At 49.8% G+C, this 22,754-nt stretch overlaps 1 protein-coding gene across 15 annotated transcripts in view; it reads right to left on the bottom strand.

Annotated features, from left to right (window-relative positions):
• CACNA1D (calcium voltage-gated channel subunit alpha1 D) overlaps nucleotides 1-22,295 on the bottom strand; it is a 295,348-nt gene extending 273,053 nt beyond the window's left edge. For all 15 annotated transcript variants that reach the window (XM_059389949.1, XM_059389962.1, XM_059389957.1 and 12 more), the window contains exons 1-3: nucleotides 22,047-22,295; nucleotides 19,729-20,038; nucleotides 15,845-15,950 (exon numbers count right to left, since the gene is read on the bottom strand). In XM_059389949.1, the coding sequence (XP_059245932.1) occupies nucleotides 15,845-15,950; nucleotides 19,729-20,038; nucleotides 22,047-22,113 (483 nt within the window). In that variant the 5' untranslated portion in view covers nucleotides 22,114-22,295. The remainder of the gene's footprint in view (nucleotides 1-15,844; nucleotides 15,951-19,728; nucleotides 20,039-22,046) is intronic.
• Nucleotides 22,296-22,754: the final 459 nt, after the last annotated feature.

The raw sequence follows: 22,754 nt of genomic DNA, 5'->3' as shown, positions 1-22,754 counted from the left end.
GGAGTGAAAGATCTCACTTGACCCTTTTCCTGGGGCCAGGGGCAAAAAGAGCAGAGCCTAGGTGGAAGAATTCTTGGCATGAGAAGAAAGTCTAGCAGATGGAAAGACTGCAGACTTAGAAGAAGTAGGACTAAAGCAGTGAGGCTGTTCAGTTTAATAAGCACACCAGAGTCATGTAAATAAGTGGCATTCCCTTCTAAGTAGTAAGCTTGGGAAGCAGGACACCTAATTTTAGTAATACGGCCATTCCTCAGAACGTTTCCAAAATGCTACTGTCTGACCCTCTTCGAAGTCCACGACCTTCCTCTCACCTTCCAAGATCCTCAAAGATATGAAAACTGGGTTGAGGTCGGTGGGATTTTTCTTACGAATAACCTTTAAGAAAAGGCTGGGAATAAGGTCAGTGATCAACCCCCGTCACCCCATTTTTCACCAGAAGCGAGGCAAAATGAAAAGCAGAAACTAGCTCCGGGAGGAATTCTGAAGACAAGCATTCCAGCATCACCGGGATGAGGATGCAGTCCTGAGACTAAGGACTTTGGGGGGTGGGGATACTGTCTTTTTGAGTAAGTTCTGATATTTTCATTAAGCAATCAGTCTACCAAAGGGGGTGGGGGTGTCAGTCAGGCACACCTACATGCTCTGTCCTGCTCCCAGGTTGGAAAGAGACACCATCAGGCCTGGGTTAGGAAAATAGTCACAGCAATTAAACCAGCCTGGGGGTGCCTCCTGTAGACACAGTGATGCTTCATTAAGTAATCAATCATTTACCAAGCTGCCCCAGGCCTGGAGGTGGAGGAGAAGACCCAGGCCAGGCTGGGTCCCTGCCTTTTCACGCTCTTGTTAGAGGTCAGAGAACAGCACAAGGTCAAATGCAAGCAAGTCTGTGGTTCAGAGCACCCGGATGCTTCCACCCCAGGTGCTGGTCTCCAACTTCCACAAAGAACACGCCTCCAGCTTTAGCACACTGCAAGCACGGGAACACGTCAGGACCCACATAGCAGAACCCCCAGCCTCGGACGGCCACCCAGCTGCCGGCAGGGACTACCCTCAGCATTTCAGTTTTTCATCACAGGCCAGGGAAGAGAGATCTAGGAACAGAGTGAAGAGAGGCTATTAACGAGGCTCTATTCACAGGAGGAACCAGGAGATCCGTTTGCTTGCCTCCAGGGCTGGCTGGGTCACAAGCCTATCCGTTACCAGGCAAAATCATTTGTGGCTTGCGTTTCACGAGCACAGCACGATGAATTCCACTACTCTCAAGGAGCTCAAGGAACAGTCAGGACTTCAAATAACAGCTGGTCTTTGAAAATCGTGAAGCGTGGGGGTTGGTCCCTGGAGCTTAGATCTGATAGGTTTTGTTCTCTGCCCACAGCTCAAGCCTCTCCCCAGCACCCCCAGTACCATCACCGCGGCTGCACTGGCAGGGGTGACTTTTCTTCCGTGGGGGGGCCCCATGGGGCACTGGCATCACGGGGAGACAAGAGTGGATCTGGGACTCAGCCTTGCACTGACTTTTAATGGGATCCAAGGGAAGGTGAAGCGGGGTCCTCTCCTTGGAGTCCCTCGGCAGATAAGAAGGATATCGCTCTGCAGGTGTGCACTGCTTTCCAAGCTACAGAACACTTTCACACGTGTCCTGCTGAGCTTTCACGCCCTACTTTATGACCAGGGAGGAAAGCAGGGATCACACAGAGAGCATGAGCCCAGGGCTACTTCAGTTGCCTCCAAATTCAGCATTCTTCCCATGCCATGCCTCAGACACACCACGGGGCACAGTCCTGAAGCTGTGCAGAGTGACCTGGGATGGGTTTATAATCTCAGGGGCTTGTAGTAATTCCATGAACCCCTCTGAGCTTGATTTGCCTTATCTGCACAACAGAAGTGCCAGTCCTAGTGGCCCAACTGGTTGGTGAAGAACAGACCAAACAGGTCCAAAATGCCTAGCCCAGTGCCAGAAATCAAAGGGTCCAAAGTACGAGGCACCGGCCCTATGGGCTCCCTGCCCAGATGGCAAAACGCTGTGCTCGGAAACATCAGTGTGGCCACAAATAACAACCTCGGAACCCCCAGGCCATACTCGCTCTTTCTGCTTCCAGTCACGGAGGACTATCAACACAGGCTCCCAGCTGCTGAAAATGCTGACCTCAGCACGTGGGCAAGCTTGGCCAAGGCCGCTCCATAGCGCCGCACGCTCCGCTGCCACAACCAGGCCCCCCACACCTCTCTCGTTCCCCAACTCTCGGTCAGCTGCCAGCAAGCCCCATGCTAGGAGCCGTGACCAGCCCCTCGCTGAAGAACAGGCAAAGGCATGGCCCTCCTCCCACCACCATGCACTGGGCCCCAAGGGCCAAGAGAGCAGCGCTCACAAGAGAGCACAGGGATTGAGCAGGCATGGCTTGTCAGTGGGGTTTAACCCCCCACACCTCCCCCCCCGCAGCACTCCTGCAGGGGAATTCAGAAGGTCCCCCCACGCTCAGACACTGCTGACCCTTGAACTTCACTGGAAAGTGAGAGCCCCCCCGCCTTGCGAGCATTCGTAAGTGAACAAGGTCTCTGGTAACCTGCAGCTCACCCTCGTGTTCTTCTACGGCCTCCTCATAAAGACCCCATACTCCACAAGGGAAGGGTACGACCATCCCCATGTCCAAGAACAAGGGAGGGGGGAGTACAATGTTCAATCACAAAGCCAGCAAGCAGGGGCACCTGGGTGGCTCAGTGGGTTAAAGCCTCAGCCTTCAGCTCAGGTCATGATCCCAGGGTCCTGGGATCGAGCCCCACATCGGGCTCTCTGCTCAGTGGGGAGCCTGCTTTCTCCTCTCTGTCTCTGCCTGCCTCTCTGCCTACTTGTCATCTCTGTCAAATAAATAAAATTTAAACAAACAAACAAAGCCAGCAAGCAGAAACCTGGAACCCAAGTCGATCTCAGTCCTCTCAAGCCTCTGCTCTCGGAAAGAGGAGACACAGGACGGGAGGGTGGGGAGGCAGATCAGGGCGTGCCCCAAAGCGCAAGTGAGGCCCGAGGCAGAAGGAAGTGAACAGTGCAGCATCTGGGGTTCAGAGGGCTCCCTTGCCAAAGTCATGTTTTCATTCTGTCAACGTAAGGCAAGTATCACCTCACTCGTCCCATGTCACAGGTGAGGAAACGGAGGCCAGGAACCACATGGCAAAGAGCCACAGAAAGCCAGGGTTCTAGAGAGCCTCAGGGCCGGCAAGTCCCGCCCCAACTGGAGGCCTCAGTCTCCCACCCAAGTGAGGAGCAGAGAGGACTCCTGCGGCCCAGGATCACAGCCAGTGGGGTCTGCATCCTCCCTCTGCCACTGCCTGGCTGTCAGATCTCTCGCCCTCTCTGCCCCAGCAAGGCTCCTTGCCCTGTAACCGGGGAGCAGTACTTACCAGGAGTGTGGAATCAAAGGCCCTGACAGGAGCACCTCCAGGGCACTAGCGATGGCCATTATTCCAACTCTAGACATCACCCAATCTTCCTGTCTGAGCCATGGCAGTCAGGCCAGAACTCTCGACACCTGCTTTGCTACTTAGACCTTGTTTTCTTTTCTCTTCTAAGTAACAATTAAATCAAGAGATGGTCAAGGGTCTCCCACCTGGGCCAACCAAGAATAAGACACAGCTGGTAAGCAGATTCCTAGTTAGAGGAGAAAACAGTCTGTGGTGACACCCCCAAGCTTCATGGCAGGGTGTTGAGCTCTGGACTTTTCTACCCTGCTTCAAGATGACTCAGTGTGTAGAGGCAAGCTTCAGCCTTCCCAGCTGTGGTACAATCAGATCCTGACCATTAAACCAGACCCTTCTCTTTCCTTGGCGTTCCCAGGGAAAGAAGCAACCCTTTCCTATTGTCTATGCAAAGGTGGGGTATGGTGCTGGCCTAGGTCTTTCTCTGGCTAACTTTTTTCAGGGAGGCTAACTTCCAGGGACTTCCTCACCAGGGCCACCCAACATCTTCCAGGACCACTACGGTCTTGGGCTGGGTCAGTCTGGTGAATCCACCTCCCACAGAGTGGCTTTGGAGAGCGAACCGCCAACCCAGCAAACCACCCAGGGAACTTTTCGGGTATGGCTCACCCAATCCCCGTTCTGCCACACCATCACTGGGTCAGGAGCAAGTGGGTCTGTCTTTGCAAGCCGTGGCTTCTTCCTTCAGCTCTAAGGCTGAAGGCAGCCATCCCTATGTCACATGGCTGTACAGAGGCTTAAAGACAGGTCACTGTGGCTCACAGAGTGACAACTCACAGTGACTCCATGTTTTCTAGGAGCCAGGATCTGAACTAACCACCCTCTAGCCACCTTATTTCCCCTTTTACCAAAAAGGCACAAAGTTGGTGAGAAAAAGCAGCTTGCTGGTCACAGGCAGTGGACAGCAACTCTGGAGACTCAACCCGGCCTGCCTTGAGAACCCATAAGCCTAACTACTTCATTCTCCAGCAGGACAGAACTCAGCACAAACCTCTGACCACACCACCCAAGTTTTCCCACACTTTCCACTAGTAGGTCACGCTTTTCAGGAATTAAAATGCCATCAAATCTACTTCGTACCCAAACTTGAACTTCCCTACTCATTCCCATTTTAACCGGGTGATTCAGAAGGTTAGCGAAGGGCTATGGGGTGCGTAAAAACCTCCATCCCCCCGACTCTCTCTAGCCACAACACCCACCTGGAAATGCCTCTGGGCAGTGGGCATGAAAAGTTTCTCTGCCAGCACCCCCAAACCCAGGCTCCAAACCCCAGCCAAAATCGTGAACGGGGCACCGGCCCCAGAGACCCACCTTGATATTCTGACACCGCTCTGCCTCTTGGCTTCACCCTCCTCTCCTCAGGATTAAAATGGCATCAGCCATGAGCCTTGGCGTCCCCTCACAGCCCCGTCGAGGGGGGTGGGCGCTTAAGTCAGGAAGCCCAGCTGTGAACCCTGGTCCTGCAGATTGATTCCAAGGCCTTGTAGCCTCAGGGAAGCAATTTAGCCACTCAGAATGAGCCTTTTCTCCTCGCCTGGACAGTGAGGATTCTTAGGTGTTTATGGCAAAGATTAAATAAAAATGAAAGGCTACTATGTATACAGAGCCCCCTAGCTCAGGAGATGTCAGCCATGAGCTAGTCACAAAGGCAACAGTCTCCATGCCTCCAGTGACTGTCAAAAGGCAGGGAATATGACCCACATGAGAACCAGGAAACAGAGGAACCGCTGGTGCTCTCCTGCTCTCCCCACAGCCCTCCCCTGACCCGTTCCGTAAAATACTGTGGCTTAGTATGGTCAAATGATTCCTGCATGTTGGGTGTGCATGAAGAACGAGAAGAGTTTCCAAAGTAAAACGGGGGAAGGAGTGATCAAAACTCTCTCTGGGAAGATAAAAATAAAATAAAAATCGAGGAGAGAATGAGACGTCCACTGCCTGAATGTCCGGCATGCTATGAAGAGGCGTTCTTCTGTCGTCTGATGTTCCGGCTGTCCCAACTGGCCCTGGTAGTCTCAGACCCTGCCCTGTCCAGAGGGGAAGTGCCAGGCTTCCCCCCCGGAGTCACAGCTGTAACTGGAGGGCATGGGAAGAGACAGACTGGGAGACAGGAGACTGGGCCTGGGTCCCGGCTTGGTTCCTCTGTCACCAGGGGACCCTGGGCAAGTCAGCTGCTGCATCTGAAAGGAACACATCCATCTGCAGGTTTCGGGGACCCTTTTCCATCCCCACCTCCACCAGTCTGCGACTCACGACCAGCACCACTCCGGTATATGAGAACGTGCCATCTAACCTACCGATGGCTGCCCCACGCGGTTTTCCTCCTGTCAGCGAGCTTCACCGCTGGCCAAAGGAACACAGGGCAGAGCCTTCTCTAACCTGACCGCACTAGCCCCACCCCCACCCCGTGTGTCCTAGAAAAAGACCTCTCCACCACCCACCTCTTAACGAATTCCTGCTGGCTGTCACCACTTCCAGGAATCTTAATTCAGAACTGTAGATGTTTTCATTTCATTCCCTCCTGATAAAACCTCCAAAAAGAGCTTTAGATGGATTCACTATTCATTTATATTTCAACAATTCAGAATTTGTGAAAGCCGGAAGAGGAATTCATTTTTGCATTATCATGAAAAAAAAAAAAAAAAGGACTAACGGGGCTAATTAATGGCTGGTTTTGTACCATTTAAAAGCAGTCATTTAAATATAAACAGTCATTATGCCCCATTGTTATCTATTTACCGAAGAGCACTCAAGGATGTCTTGTTAAAAAACATGTTGGTCACTTCCTCACTTCATGTCAGAGTAAAATAATAAAACCACATCTCTTCCAGCACAAGGGGCTTGGAGGGGTTCTCTGCGCTAATTCATAGTATCCTTTTATATTCTGACTTAAACAAGACAGGAAGCAAATGTGTTTAATGGCCTCTATTTTACACATAATAAACGCTCAAAAAAAGCACTTTATGCATGATTTCACGATAGCTGTGTTCAACTGCTTTTTGGGCTTCCCAGCTTTACTCCTATAGTAATTTATATAATCGAAAAGCCAAGCTCTCCTAGAACCCAGAATCACCTTCCTCACGTTCCCCCTTTAAAACGTCCCCCTTTAGAAACTACAAATCCTGAGACCATCTGCTCGCAGGGCGTTTCTGATTCTCTAACAAAAGCACAGCAACGACAGGGCTCACCAGGCCTGACAGTGTACTCTGTACAAGGACCCACGCTGCACATTCCTCCTTGGAGCTGGTTCCTAAAAAGTGCTTCTCCGAATGAATGCAGCTGCTTCCCATTGTTGAGAAGATAAAAGCCTTGTAAGTAAGGATGTGCCTCCTTCGGCCCGCCCCTGCTGGAATTCCTAAAGACCAGATCAGTGCCCAGGTGTTAGCAACCGGTTAGCTTCAGGCCCCTGGGGCAAGTCGACTTTGTTTTTGTTTTTTGTTTTTAAAGATTTTATTTATTTATTTGACAGAGATCACAAGGAGGCAGAGAGGCAGGCAGAGAGAGAGGAGGAAGCAGGCTCCCTGCTGGAACAGAGGGCCCAATGCGGGGCTCGATCCCAGGACCCTGGGACCATGACCCGAGCTGAAGGCAGAGGCTTTAACCCACTGAGCCAGACTCTGCATTGCCCCATATCCCATCAACTTCACTTTCCTAAGCCTCCTCAAAGCCATAGGAAGGGAGGAGGAGTACATAAACTCTATCATAAATATCATAACAGCGAGATGTTAATATGCATGAAAATAAAATAATTAATAACCAAAGAACACGGGACGGTAGAAACATAGCAGGTTACGTTTTCCTTCCCCAGTGGAAAGGAACACCAAGGCAGTGCTCATCTTTAAACGGCAGCGTGCAAATAAGCCAAAACGAAGAATCCATTTTAGGGTAAGGAACTTTCTTACCTATTAGCCGCCTAGAATGAATGTTTCACTTGAAAGCGCTACAGCACCAAACCTGTGGCAAAGGACTTAAAAGTATGGGGGAGAATGATAAGCTTTGGGGCCTTTCATCTGGATCTGTGGTTTGTAAGAAATTAGAAATCGTGCTCAGGGGCTGTGAACTTTCTGCTCTAACCAGAGGCTCTGGATGCCTACCAGACATCCAACAAGAAGGCAGAACCCTACTCCCAAAGTCTCCCTTCCCATAGCCGAAGCTAGAAAACACATGAGGTCATCAGAGTTAAATGACAGCAGATCTCAAGATGTGAGGGCGGGAATTTAAATCGACACAGGCTCAGGGGAGGGCGAATTGGCAGTAAAGAAATTAAAAACGCACCGTCCTCCGCCCAGAGAGTTGACTCCTAAGTACTTAACCCAGAGGAATGTTTCCTTGTGTGCAGGAAGAAGCTCATACAAAGATATTTGATGTGGTACTCGTTGAAATAGCAAAACTTCAGGAACTAACCTAAAGGCTCATCAGAAAGAGAACCAGTCAACCACGGCATGTTCACACAGGGAATATTTTACACCAACATGAAGTTGTTAGATCTCTACATACCGACGTGGAAAGGTCTGCAAGCTACATTACGTGGGGGGAAGCGAAGCTATTTAACACGTGCGTTCTGCTCCCACTTGTGTACAATTTCAAATACCCCAACTGTAGAGACACACACTTCCAAGTGCACAGGCACAGACACAGTGAAAAGCAGTTCTGAAAGGATCTCACCAAACTGAGGACTGATTAAAAATGAGCTGGAGGGGCCAAAACAGGCCGTCACTTGATATTGTTTTCTTGTCTGGAAGGATGCATTCGGGCAAATCTGCAAATCTCGAATGATGACCGGTTCTAAGAATGCAAGATATGACAAAACAAAGAAGGCTGTTCTCCGAACCCGTGTGGTGGGTTTTCCTGGGCACAGTGAGCCACAGCGGCTACACCAGTCAGGGACACAGGAACCTGGTGTGCCCTGCAGAACAAGTCTCAATAAAATATCTGTTGAATGATGGTGCCTTGACTTCCTGCCTCATAAACCAGGGTCCGTACAGCTCTACAAAATTACCTGTGAGCACGCTGTGCCAGGCTTCCCTGTGGTCACAGGAGGCAGGGAAAGGTGGGAGCCTTCCACCCAGCCTGCTTCGAGACCCCTCCCCACTTCCCTGGCTGGGTTCCCCAGCCAGCTTCCTTTTCCCTGAGCAGCCAGCAGCCTGCCTTTCCTCCCTCAGGTCAGCCTCCCAATTCCCTCCAGCCTGCCCCTCAAGGTCACTCATTCAGTAATTTCAACAGATGTCCTGTGATTTCTAGAACTGCCACTCAGCCAGTAGGGAGAAGGATAAAAAAAACTGGCAGAGAGCACTGCTTGGAGGTTCAGGAGAAGAAAGCCATTTTCCCCAATCTGGGCAGTGTCTGGGGGCCTGCTTAGTGAAAATCACCAGAAGGCTTCACTCTTCAAGGTGTGTGTCAAAAACACCCAACCATCTATACACCCACACACATCTCCCCCCCACCACCACCACCAACAACACACACACACACACACACACAGAGGGCTAGTCACCTCACACAATTCCTCCTTTAGCCCCAACCTTCAGCTTTGCTGTGTCCTCCCCACCAGGCATGACCAGCTTTGCCTGCCCAGCCACACAGCCGGACTGTCCCCAAGCACCCCAACTGCAAGAACTCCAATCCCACATGAACGAAAAAGAGAAGAAATCTTCTGCCACTTTCCTCACATGGGCAGAATGGGACTCAGGGGACATACCCTGTGCTGTTGCTGGCAGAGAGCCCCCCCCCCCCCCCGGAGTCTGAGCACAGTAGGAGGCAGAAGCAGAAAGGCTAACATCTAATTCCTGGATGACCTGCCAATCTCCCACCCCCATCCCCACCCCACCCACAAGGACACCCACCAGCACCCCCTCCCTTGGCATGGCATCCAAGCAGCAGTATCAACTCATGAGGCCCTTCCCCAGAGCTCAAGCACCACGGTTCCAAAATGTCCACAATTTCTTTAGGGACCTTCTTAGGGGAGGAGCTACTGGGGATCTGTTCTGGATCCCAAGCACCACCACCAGTATTTAACGAGACATAAGGACCTCCAGTGCTGGGCAAATTGCCCCTGCTGATTCTGGAACTTCTCATATTTTGCAGACAGTTAAAAATTAAATTCTGATGGGAAAGTTCAAAAAAGAAAGAAAGAAAGAAACTACCCACAAATCTACCACAGGGGTTTCTTGTTTCTCACATAATCATTTTTAGAATACTGAGCTGAGGTTAAGGAAGAAATGCATCTCCCCACAGACCCTCCCCCAGATGGGCTAAGGGGGACGCACACTTCAGACACGGAGAGGCAGACCCACTGCGAGCTGGCTGGACTCCGCCAGCTGTGGTGCCGGGTGCATCCGGGGTGCAGGGTGGCATCCTGATACCCTCTTGGAAGCCCCCTTTCCAGCTGTCTCTGATAGGATTTCTACCCCTTGGACTTTTCAGTTAGCTACGTTAATAATCACACAAACTCACCCATACACATTTTTTTTTCAACTAAGCCCATCTGAGTTGTGTTTCTGCACCCCATAACCCTATAAGGGCTGGCTAATCCCCCAACATGTCCAAATATCTATACTCTACAAACAGCAACCAGCTCATTTTTAAAGGGTCTGAGCGAGGAAGTTCCAGTGTTCAAGGTATGACTATACAACAGTGAGATTCATTTTTATGGCAAAGCAACTGAAAGACTGGGGACCCTTTTGAAATTCTTAAGGAACATTAATAGTAGTAGATCTGAATTCTTTAAGAGCTGGATTTGGTCTCTGAAAAACTGTCAACACCCAACCAAAGTGCATTCAGTAAAAGATGGGGCCCAGTAACTTGCTCTTTGTCAAAATGAGGTTAACACTGGAAAAGACATGTGATTTGTTTTGTGCAGCACATAAACTGGCACACGTTTTATGATTAGGAAACCACCGCTGGGTAACGCCTTACTACACAAGTCTACCTACTCTGGTCATCTTCCTTCCTGAACTGTGACGCTCACACGCACAGACAGGGCACACACAACACGGAACACAGAAGCCAGCTTACGACCTAGGGATTTGAAAAGTATCAACAAGGACTTCCCTTTCTTCCTGCTTCAGATATAAGAGTTAAATTTGCCAAGAAAGACTCGATCCTGAAATTAGAGGCAAACTCTGACAGGTGTTTCCTGGGATTCTCATTAATATCAGACAACAAAAGTCAGCCTCTCAGGCAACCATTAATCATTAGCCAATTGTTGAAAATTAACTACTGATCCATAAGGACATACCACAAAGCCCTTGGACATCCATTCATGTATTTATTCCGTCATTCCACACACATTTCCCAGTGCCTCCTGTGCACCAGGCACAGGGTTAGTTTCCAACACTACAAGACTAATCAGACGCCAGCCTCTGTTTCTAGGAAGTCATTCCCCAGTTTCACCCCAAGTCACTTAGCTAATGAGCTGAAGCAGCAACCAGTGGACCCCAGAGCGCATGTGCAGAACCGCCACCCACCTAGCCACGCCCCGGAGCTGTTATAAAAAGAGGCGGAAAGCAGCAAACGTCCATAAAGAGGAGAGTTAACCGAGCTCATTGGAGGGCAGAGGGAGAGCCAGTACTTAAACTCAGGCAGGTGGGGTGGGAGGCAGGAGTGGGTGAGGCTCGGCGGAAGCTGAGCTGAGGAGGTAGCAGAGAAGCTGTCCTGGAACAGACAGAATCTTGTCGTGCAGAAAAAAGAGCGCACGGTTCAAACAGAAAGACGACGGAGCAAATACACGGTGTGTGGAAAGTACAGACCTAAAACCCACCTTACAGGCTAAGCCCAACAAACCAAGTTATGAAACCGTGTTTCAGGAAATCCCCCTAGGTGCAAAAACTGTAAGATCCTAACCCACAGGACCATACAGATCCAATGAGCTCGATTGCTAAGCCCAGGAAACACTGTGCACTGGGACCTCAGCCATGGAAGAGAGATCACCATCAGAGAGCATCAGAGAGCACCGTCCCACAACATTCCCAGCCGGTGTAAGGCATCTTACAATGGTCCCACTGCCAGGAGTCCACGGCCATTATGGCTGGTCAGAGGCGTTCCCACCACTCTGCTAGTCTGAGCACAAAATGCGCTAGACGGTTCAGCCCTGACACCTTGGCTCCCAGGTTCCTTCAGCCAGAGGCTCTCGAGAAGCAGAGTCACGAGACCCTAAGCTTTTCAGGAACAAGCGCTCACCACGTCCCACCCACTCCTGGCTAAGGACCTCCAAGGAGTCCCCAGAAGGACCTGCCACCCAAGGAAATCCCAAATACAGCTCAGAGGAAAGAATGAGTGAGGTGCTTCTCAGGGCAGCCACAGCAACTAACTACCCGTGTTTACTGAACAGCTACTTGGTACCCCCGGGGCCAGGCACTGTCCGGGATCCCAAAATGACTCACTTAAGAATTGTATTCTGAAGATGCTTAGTAAGACAGAGATAAGACATGCATATAAAGACCGAAAACATCGGGTATTTTGTACGTGAACTGCCATGAGAGAGGCTCAGAGAAGAGTGTTACTTCCGATCACAGTGGGAAAAGCTCTCATGGAAGAGACGTCGTTTGAGAGGATTCCTGAACTCCTCCAGGGGCCGGAGCGGAAGAGGCACTGCAGGTGGAGAAGAGGCCAGAAGGTGGGCGAGCGCCAATGGGGGGTGGGGGTGCTGCTGCTCTGGGAAGGAGGGACTCAGAAAGCTCATACAGCCCAGGAGGGCCTGGTCACGGCAACGGGGGCATGGCTAAGCAGGAGGGGTAAGATGGGAAGGGGTCTGTAAAGGCAAAACATCAAGGCGCTCAAGAAAAACAAAAACAAAAAACAGGCCACAACAACAAGATGAGGAAGGGGATGGGAAAGGGGTCAAAGACTTGGTAAAACCTCCCACTGAATTAAAGGAGCATTTGCTGAGCCCCTGGTCAGAGCCACTATGCCTGATGAAGGGGCAGAGAGGCCTTGCCCTCTGTGGCTGGTGTCATTAGCAGACATCAGGGGAGGCCTGAATTGGCAGATGAGCACCCAGAGGTGGGACAGTCCTACTAATCTGAGGCAACTGAGCGCTCTAGAGGGTACCGCACCGTCGCCCTTGAGAAACTGAAGTCTGGGAAGCAAAGCAGGGAGTTCTTCGACACAGTGAGGCACACAGTATTATAAGCAGCCCCGCTCTGACACTCGGGAAGGCAGAGCTCGCCCTGCTCCCCACCCCGGGCTAAGAAGAAATTAAATAAGTGATACACACTTTCAGTAAGTGGAACTGGGGAGCTAGCGCGACAGACGGAGCCAAAAAGCATCTCACTGTGGGAACTCAGTCGTACCGTTTCCATGGCTTCAACCTCCGCGAGTCCCTGCAAGTCCACAAATGAAACTGCCTAGAAACTTGAGACTGTTTATATTTTAAGAAAAAAAAAAAAAAAAGAGAAGACGACGACAATGAGGAGACCTAACCCTGGGAAAACTTGCTGCCCCCAAGGCAGTCTCCAGATGCCCAAAGCTGGCTCAGTTACAAGCAAGCCAGACCAAACACACACTGGTCACCTTTCTCACCCGACAGAAGTAATCGTGTCACTACAGATGACCTTAAGAGGCAGACAGAGCTCGGCACAAAGTTGGCTCTAAGGGTTCAACATACCCAGTTCCCAGAGAGCGAAGGCGCAAAGGAAAAACCCACCAGCTCCCTGACGCGTGCTGCTTTGCAACCCGTATCGCTCTTTGCCCTTTGATTTGCCATTCACGTTAACTGGAAGGTATTTACTACAGATGAAAAATAAGCTTCGTTCAGCCGCCTCTCAACAGATCCCAAAAATAGAGCAATCACTTGGGTACAAATTGGGTCAAATGTATTAAAAAAAAAAAAAAAAACTGGCTCCCTGGTGGGAGCACTGACATGGCCTGTGACCTTGCAGAGAGTCAGGGGGAAATCCGCAAAGATCTTCCCTTCCCACAGTGGGAAAGGAAATATTTAAAGAGTCGAGCAGAGAATAAACTCCTCTAGCCATGTGACCATCCAAGTGAAACAAGACAGAAACTCAAATGCTAGAGTTTCAGAACAGTAAGAGGTCAAAGGAGTAGATGTTGGTTTTTAGAAAGGCCTGCCAAACGAATACAGGGCCTCCCTCCGCCCACCCCTTAAAATACCACTGTGTAAGAACGGTTAAGAAAGCATCCGCAGGGGAGGGACTGCAAGGGAGAAGGAGAGAGATTTATCCATTTCCTCTATTTTATTCCCTTACTCATTCCCTGAGAAATCCAACCGGTCTGACGGCAGATATCAGTGCCCTGAATTTCCCTGGGAAAAATCAGAATATTAATTGGCTTACGCAGGCAGCTCCATTAATTATTCCATTGATCTGAATTAATCGGCCTTTCTGAAAGGTATTTATTTTCTAAGTTTGTTTAATCATGTTCTCTTGAGCTACAAAAAGCAACAAACTGGGTCACCATCCACGTTGTTAAATTTGGTAACAAGGCTGACACCATCTGTGGCCTCGCCTCTGATGAACCACCCCCTTCGATGGGGGCTCTCCGCCACTTCTGCTCTTCCTTTAGAAGGATCATCTGATGTCGCCCGTCTACGAGCAAAGCACACAAATTACCCCCAGCAAAGCAGAAACCCACACTCACGGCAAATGTGTGTATGCGTATCCAACTCCTGCTGACTTATATTTTCAGTAGCAATACCCAAAACTTTTTTTACATTCTCTAGAATTCAGATTACAAAAGCCCAAATATGAACAGACCTCATGTTACACCTAACATAGGCTACAACGTTTTAAGTGTAACATGAAATCCTGTGTACACATGATTAAAGCTAAAATCACAAGAGCAGGGATGGCTGGATGGCTCAGTTGGTTGAGCGTCTGCCTTTGGCTTGGGTCATGGTCCTGGGGTCCTTGGATGGAGTCCAGCACTGGGCTCCTTGCTCAGCAGGGGGCCTGCTTCTCCCTCTCCCTCTGCCTGCCACTCTCCCTGCTTATCCTCTCTCCCTCTCTCTCTCTCTCTCTCTGACAACTAAGGAAAATCTTTAAAAAATCAAATCAAATCAATAAAATCACAAGAGCATCCTTTCAGTATCTTTAGAACCCAGCAGTCCCCCCATAAGCCCCGGCTCTGCCTTTTTACCACTCACTCAGTTACAAACAGCCGCCTTACTCCAATACAGCTGCAACATGGAAAACCAGAAATGAATCTAGCTAAAAGAGAGAGCAAAACAAAAAAGAGAGCTCCCTGTTACCCAGCACCAGCCCCCTCCTCCACCTGCCTTTCTGCACAGCGCCCCCCGCCCCCCAAGGAGGATGCAGCCACTCCAGAAAAATCCCGACATGGCTTCTGAATCATCAAGAAAAGATTACAGAATGTCAGAAGCAAATACAATCCCAGTGATCACCTCATCCAGAACCCCCTGACAAGTGGCTGAACAGCAATGTGGAAAGGATTTAGGAAATGCCCCCCCAAAACACAGCTAGTTGTCCCAGCCCAGTGGGACAAGCTCCTAGTCCCAACTCAGGAGCTCCTTCGGGCTTTTTTTTCTTTTCTTTTCTTTTTTTTTAATTTCTGTCTTTTTTTTTTTTTTTTTTTTTTTTAAACTACATCAACCTTTCCCAAAGGAAGTTTCATGAAGCAATGGTTCCGTGATGTGGTCTGCCAAAAAACTGTTTGAAGAATCCATGACCAATTACTTTTAGAGACTAGCTGAGTTAAACAAAATGAAACCAGTTTTTTAACTACAGACCTTCCCGGAGCTCTTACTGAGCTTATGTGCACTATAAATCTTTAAGAGGGCAATAAAGTATGTGGAAGTATCCCAATTTATTTAACCCTAGAATCATTTTATCCTGGAATAAAATGTATCTTCATAGGATCCTCCTAATGCAACACTACACTGTATTCTCCAAATTATGTTCCAACGTAGATCTAGTCATTCTATAGTATTCTGATGCTCTAAAAAGGAATAGTTCATGTACAAAATCTACGATAATTCTCTACTTACCAGAAAAATTGACCAAACAAAATACCCATCACTCTCAAATAAACACTGGATTTAAAACAAAAACAAAAACAAAAGGAGCTAATATTATCCGGAAAAGAATGGTAGACAGCAAAAGCCTATGCAGAGAGAAAAGTTATTTTAAAATCTGCTACAAACCTCTTCCATAAAAAAGTGCCACATCTATTTATGCAAGATTCATGACTTTAAACACTTTCATTCAGTATAAATTTGAGAATACAGGTCAGAAGGAAAAAAAAAAAAAACCCCACAAACAAACCCCCTGTTGCAAAGCTCCAGGAAATATCACAGGCATAGCTGTAAACTTCCACCACCCAGAAAGCCAGCTGCCAGTTTAAGTAGAGAGGCCAATGAAAACCACATATCAGGACAAGCAGGAACTCTAAGGACACTTACCAAGTTATGATTTGTTGAATTAGAATCATCTTCAGGGAATGGGATGTAAATAGCTAAGGCCACACAATTGGCAAAAATAGCCAATAATATAAATATGTCAAATGGTCTGGAAAATGTTGTTAAGGCATATATGTCTTATGCAAACGCAAACCATCTCTCCCATCACACTCTCGATCACACCACTCTTGAATCACTTTTGAAACGAAAATTACGCACTCGAGTCCTCTCTCGACCCACTGTTGTGCCCGCTCTGTCTCCAGCAAATATCATCGTCCGTGGTCATCTGGCAGATGTTCCTATCGAATGACTTTTTCGGGTCCTTTCTTTCTCTTGCAAGGACCATGTTACGCTCGTGCTTTGCTGTGCGTTTTATATTGAAACCTACCCACACATCCAGTGAGGGCACCCTATGAAACATGTTTCTGCTTCTTCGAGTTTTAAAGGCGACAAAGGCCTGAGAACACTACATTCCTGGTGCCGTAGACACAAAGGGAAGTCCCCATGAGACAAATCTCTTCCACAAATCCTTGCTTCCATGTGTTAAAGCCATTTTCTCGGGGGCTATTCTTGGCTGGGTCAGTCTCCTGTCTGGACCGGGGCAGGCCAAGGCACCAGAACTTTCTGCACTCTACCTGTGACCGTCTCGTGGCATGTTCCAATACCTCAGACACTGTGACAAGCAGCCAGGCTCCAGCTCCCCCTCTGCTTCCTTTACTAATCAATGCCTATCACTGTTTCGGATTACAGCTGGACTGGAGCTTGGTTTCTAATGAGCTGTTACTGCATTCAATTTATAAACAAATTAAATAAAAAGCCATAAGAAATCAGCACCAGACACTCTGAAAGTACAATTGAACAATTCTAAATCTCGGGGGTCTGTCTGGAAGAAATCACTTTGAAATCAGCTTGCAACAGATACTTGCTTCAACATTCTGGTGTTATTAAGAGACATTGTCAAAACTGGCAATGCAAAATTTGACTTCTGCCAAAATGACGGTTTTTCTTCTTTTGGCTTTCAGGCTTTCCGAATGCAAGGTTTCTCAGCACCAACATAATCTGCAACTTTGGGGGGTGGGGTGGGGGAATGGCTTGATTTTATAAGTGTTTCTGCCATAACCTCACTCACAAAAGGCAAAGCCACTGATACTAAACATCTCCAAGTATTAAAGCTTTGAGGATGTGAACAGAGCCTTCTCCATTCATCCTGATACCCTTCTGGGAAATCCAAAAATGCTGAAGGAAACAAAGGCCCACTACCTCCCTGTGGATACCCTGAGTCTTATGAAAAGTCACCCCTTTAAAGTGTTTTGACACTCATTGAAATAAGGACAACGAATGACTTTCTTTTCTTACTAATTTTGATGGGTTTATTTTTAAAGCCAATTAGCTTTCATTCATATTTATTCTTTTACCTCTTCTAGTATTACAAAATCTCTTATCCAAGGATCCAACCTCAAGACAGTCCCCCTTCAGAAGACTTCAGGATCCTCTTTACGTTTTTCTTTCTTTTTTTTTTTTTTTTTGCCATTCCTACTGCAATTTTAAAAGCCAACTGCCCCACTGTTATCCTACAGAGAAAACACACCCTGTGATCTCTCCCATCCCCATTCTTCCCTTTTAGTTCCCAGTACCTAAATGATAGACCAGCAAATCCAAGAAATACCAATGCTATTCAGGAAAGCCAAACACTTTTTTTTTTTTCCTTATGGGGGTCTGATTTCAGCTGCCAAGTGTGGATGGTTAATTATCTCACTGCCCCAAGATTTTTACAAGCCACGCACAACAGAGCAACAGAGAAATAGATGGGTCTGCTCCCAAAAAGTCCTTCTGATAAGGCAAACACTCCTCATTCCCCCCAAGATGCAGGACACTCTTGCCTTGTCTGGGTATACAGACCAGCAAGGTTCTCACTCTCCCAGTGCGGACTGGGCCTGGCACAGCTGGCTCTCAGAGGATTTCTATGACCTGCTCCCTGAACTAGAAGGGAACTGTCACTGGGAAAGACAAACAGATCATATGTTGTTTAAAGATCTGTTCTACGGACTGTCCCATTTGTAGGCAGGCTTCTCCCTACATTGGCAGCCCACATCCCCTAGTTCCTGTACACATGTGGCCGGCCATGCGGGAAAGGGAGTCAGCTGTACAATCCAGGAATTCATTCTGTACACTTAAATTGCGATATACACATTACTGTGCACGAAGAGGAACAGTGTCAGGCCTCCCACCTTACTCCACATGCAATGAAGGACCCCAGAGAGGGCTCTGCTCACCCCAAGTCATGTCAGGCCGACCTCAGGAGGAGGAGATCTCTCTGGCTGAGTGCAACTATGCTTCTGCTGGCAGCGATGCCATCGAGGCATGCCCCCATGCGCCTAGCTGCCTCTGGGCTGACACTAGCATTCATTCTCAGACTAGAAGAGAACTTACACAGAAAACAGGTCCACGCACCCCCAGCTATGCGAGAGATACCATAACTCCCTCTAGAGAGCGGACATCTGTTCTAAAAAGGAAAAGCTCACGAAAACCCCTCAAATCCTACCCTCGCCTTTGGCTGCCCTCTCCAAAACCTTTCTCCACAAAGTTACCTCATTTTAACTTGTGTCTGTGAGCACAGAAAACCACCAGCTACAACAGAAGGCCTGCAAAGAGGAGCCCAGCTAGGTGCCCAGGTTCTAAGGGGGTTACAGCTCCACCTTCCAGCTGGCGGCCAAGCTCCTCCCTTTTGAGCTCCTTCACCCTGGGGGTGCTGGGGAAAGCCTGACCTCCTCACTCCTCCTTATGCTTAGGAGCTACTTGAAGGCTCCTGTAGTCCCAAATACACTTCTGGGAAAAGGAAATGCTTTGTTTTACCCAGACCAGTGAATCATCTGACTAATTAGAAAGCCATTTGTTCAGAAAGGAGGCCTCAGTCAACATTTCTGGAGGGTGACAGTAACTGGAGACTGGCTTCCAGATTTGGGGAAGGGGTGATCAGGCCAAGCACCCCAGTTTTCCAAGATCTGGGATGTTAACAACCATCCTGGGGCATTTGGAGTTCAGTTTTAAAAATACATAGGAGACACTCAGAAATGTAACTCCAGTCCAAGGACACAGACAGAATGTTTTATAAAGGCAGCAACTGCAAATTCCCCCACTGACAGACTGCTCTCTAGCTCACAAGGGCCTGGGAAGGAGAGGCGCTCACAAGCCTCTCCCTCCACATGCTCCCTCACGCTCACGTTTCAAATGCTTTTTTGGAACATGTCAAAAGGAAATTCCAGGAAGTCATAGCATTGATGAGCAAATTGCTCCCTCCCCATGAAGCAAGTGTTCATATTTGTAGCTACCTGAACGATCAGATCAGCAAATGTCAGAGCTGGAAGCAACCTCAGCCTTCGTGGGAAGTTGCAGAAAAAAAATTCTAAACATCAGAATGGGAAGATGCCACTAAAGGTCAAAAATGTATCTATTTCTAACAAAGTCTCGTACAGTCTTTTTGTTTTAAATCAGCATACCTCATTTGCAAGAGGTTCCATGCCTATCACAATCCCCAAAGCAATGGTGGGTTTAAACTAACCACCTAGTATCAAATGACCAAATGTCAGCTTCCTATTTGACTGCCACTTTGAAGTTTTTGTCGCCCCCTCCCTCCATCACAACACACACACACACACACACACACACACACACACACACACACACGGCTAAATATACCCAGAGAGCCAGCCCTCCACACCCCGAGGAGATAGGAAGGTATATACAATGAGACCCTGTACACAGAGCTTTCCCATGTTCACATCCCAGACGGCTACGACTTTGTAAGTGCCATTTCGGAAAGCAGATCCTTTTAAAGAACAGATGTTCAAGAGAAAATGAGAAAGACTTCCCTGAAAAAAAAAGGATACTTCCATTCCACTATACTAATGCAGGCTCTTCGGATGGGGTTATTGAGTGACAAACAGAAAAGGGCGCGGGCAGGTCGGCTGTTGGACGAGTTACCCTGTTTTTTGCTCTTGGCGTATTGCTGACGTTTTCTTTGGGAGAGAGATCCCACAGGTGGGGGTGCGGAGGTGCTCATAGTCTGGGCAGCCTTGGCCTGTCTGGCAGCATCGATTGCAGCTTGCCAAGATAGGACGGTTTGCTTGGAGCTATTCGGCTGAGAAGTTGGTCCTTCACCAGAAAGAGGGAGTCTGGTGCCTCTTGCATAGTTTGCCTCTGGGAAGAAGGAGAAAAGGAAAAATGAACAAACAAACAAACAAACAAACAATGAGAATCCAGTCTCAGGAAAAAAGCAAAGGCTGTCTCCCATCAATAACGGGTGGGGGGGTATGGTTCCCATGTTTCCATTTAGAACCTCATGTCCTATTTTTCAGAAGCAGGAATGTGGTCAACCAGAGCAGGAAAAGAAGTGCTCGCGCTAGATCCTGGGCGCCACGGGACCCCCTGGTGCAATGAGGTGAGCTCCTTTCTATATTCACGGTTTCCCAAGGACTCCGCTGGTGCCCTTCTTCAAACTGAGGCCATCCACATTTATCCCACCTTTTCTGACATTTAAAAACCCATGGATCTCTAATGAGTTAACAGATACACACAATAGCTTTTCTCCAAAATAACTACCACGGGGTGGGGGGCGGCAGTGCCAATAACTCAATAGTCTTAATCATTTTCAGGATGTCACTCCAACATCTCTGTACAGCCACAAATGCATGTTTTTCGGCATAGGGGGAGAAAAAAAAAAAAAAAAAAAAAAAAAAAACTCCTCCACTGGCACCAGGGCAATACCAAAAGCCCCATAACAAATATCCAGATTATGCACTGACACTTCCTGCAAATGAAAATTCATGATGCTTGGGACTCATTTCCTCCACAGGCTTCCGAAAACAGAAAACATCTTTAGGGCTTTTTTGCATTTTAAATTGCAGCCGCAGCAGCCAAGCCAGCATCCAGAGATACAGTCAAGGCAGACAGCCTGCACCCCTATCCCTAGGAAAGACAGGATGGATTATGCCAGGGGCCCTCAAGGCCCAAGCAGGAGTCACCGAAGTGCAGGCTGGCATAACTGCAGGCTGGCATCTAGGTACAGGGCAGAACCCCAAAGGGGCTGCAAGTGCAAAGCCCCCTCAGACTTTGGGTCAGGCCTCCACCTAGGCAGGTCTCCCAGGCACTTGCCTACCTTGAGTCACAACCTCCTTACTGAGACAGAAGTCAAAGTGAGAGTGGTGGCAAAGGTAGAGGGATGGGCGGTGGCAAAACCATTTCTTGCTAAGTAAAGAATGAGAGAGAGTCGAAGCAAGCACAAGTCTGCCTGCCCAGCAACCAGAGAAGGGGGCCACCGGCCTGGGGCAGCAGCAGTCCCCAGCTGCAAACCGAGCTGGGGAGGAATCCTGCGGAACCTTCCCTTGGGAAGCGCTCTCCCGGGAAGGCTGTGAGCCCACTGAGGTTGGCGGGGGTGGGGGGGAGCGCCCCCCCCCCCCCGGCCTCCAAGGAGGAGGTAGGAGGGCTGACCAGAAGCTGTTCCAGGCACCGTCTCGACCCAGCCAGGCCGGCGTGGTGACTGCACGTGGTGCCCAGGCCGGGCTGGGGAGGGGAGCCCCACAGCGGCCGCGACTCCCCGGGCATTGCTAGGTTACCGACGTGTGCACCGCGGCGCTGGGAGCGGGAATACTCTCCTCCCGACCCCCTGGCCGCGATTCCGAGACCCGGCCTCCCTCTCCAGGGGCGGGGTGTGCTTCGCCCACCGACGCGAAGAGGGAAACCGGGCAATCCTAGAATTTTCCGGATGCCACTGGAGACCAGGGGGCGGGGAAGGAGGGGAAGGCGAGAAGAGGCTGAAAAGGGGGCTCAGGCTGAGGACTAACAGCCATCCCCCCCTTCCATCGCTCGCAAGCGTTGGAGGAAAGTTGAGCCCGAGGACACTGAACCCGAATCACCTCGGCTCGCCGCCCCTCCGGCGGCACAGTACTCCAAGGACTCCACGGCCGCCCCCACCCCACAAATGCAGAATTAACTCTGACATTCAAGGCCTGAAGGGGAGAACGGAGTGGCTGTCACGCATCTCCCCTTTCTATGTAGATGGCACCGAGCTAGAAGCATCCTTTCCAACCCCCTCAACCCACCCAGCGCATCAGAGACGGGAGGGGGTGGGAAGGGAGAGGGGGTGGGAAGAGGAGGACCATGACAAGGATGAGATTTGGCAGCGGGTGCCCAGGCTCTGGCTGCTCACCGTTCGCGTGGTCCGCTTGCTGCTGCCGTTGATGGTGCATGTTTTTCATCATCATCATCATCATCATCCACGAACATTTATTGAGCGCCTACTGTGTGCAGGGCACGGTGCTGGGCGTTGGGGCGGGGGAGGAACGGGTAAGGGGGTGACCAATAGATAGGAGCCGCGGTCCCTGCCCTTATTGTCGCTTCAGCAGGGGGTGGGGAGGGACGGGGACAGATAGCAGAAAATAAGAATAATTTGTAAAAACCGCTCGCCACCCACGCTCCTTCTTTTTCAAAAATGGAGCAAAATAAACTTTTTTAAAAAAATAAGATAAGATGTATATATTATCTTAATAATATATACATGTAATTTTTTGCTGCAAAGGAGAATTGGCTTGGTCCCCTCCTCTAGCGGAGGGACGCCGCGGAGATGCCGGCCCGGCCGCCGGGGCCGCTCGGAGCGCCCCCCATGCCCGCCCGCCCGCCGCGGTGCCCGGTGCCCGCCGCCGCCGCCGCCGCCCGCGCCGCCGCTGGCTCGGGACCGCGGGCGCCCCGAGCTCACATCCGGGGACGGAGGCGCTCGCTCGCTCGCTCGCTCCGCGCCCGCCGCGCCGCGCCGCACGCCGGCTTCGCCCTGGCGACGCTGCGCGCCCGCCGCCGCCGTCCCCTCCCTCCTCCCCGCCCGCCGAGCCTCCCACGGGCCGCGCCGCGCCCCAGGGGCCGG

The sequence above is a fragment of the Mustela nigripes genome, chromosome 2 (genome assembly GCF_022355385.1).
Source record: "Mustela nigripes isolate SB6536 chromosome 2, MUSNIG.SB6536, whole genome shotgun sequence".
Classification (NCBI taxonomy): Eukaryota; Metazoa; Chordata; class Mammalia; order Carnivora; family Mustelidae; genus Mustela; species Mustela nigripes.
Note: the sequence above shows the minus strand (reverse complement) of the source record. Positions and strands in the feature narration are given on the sequence as shown.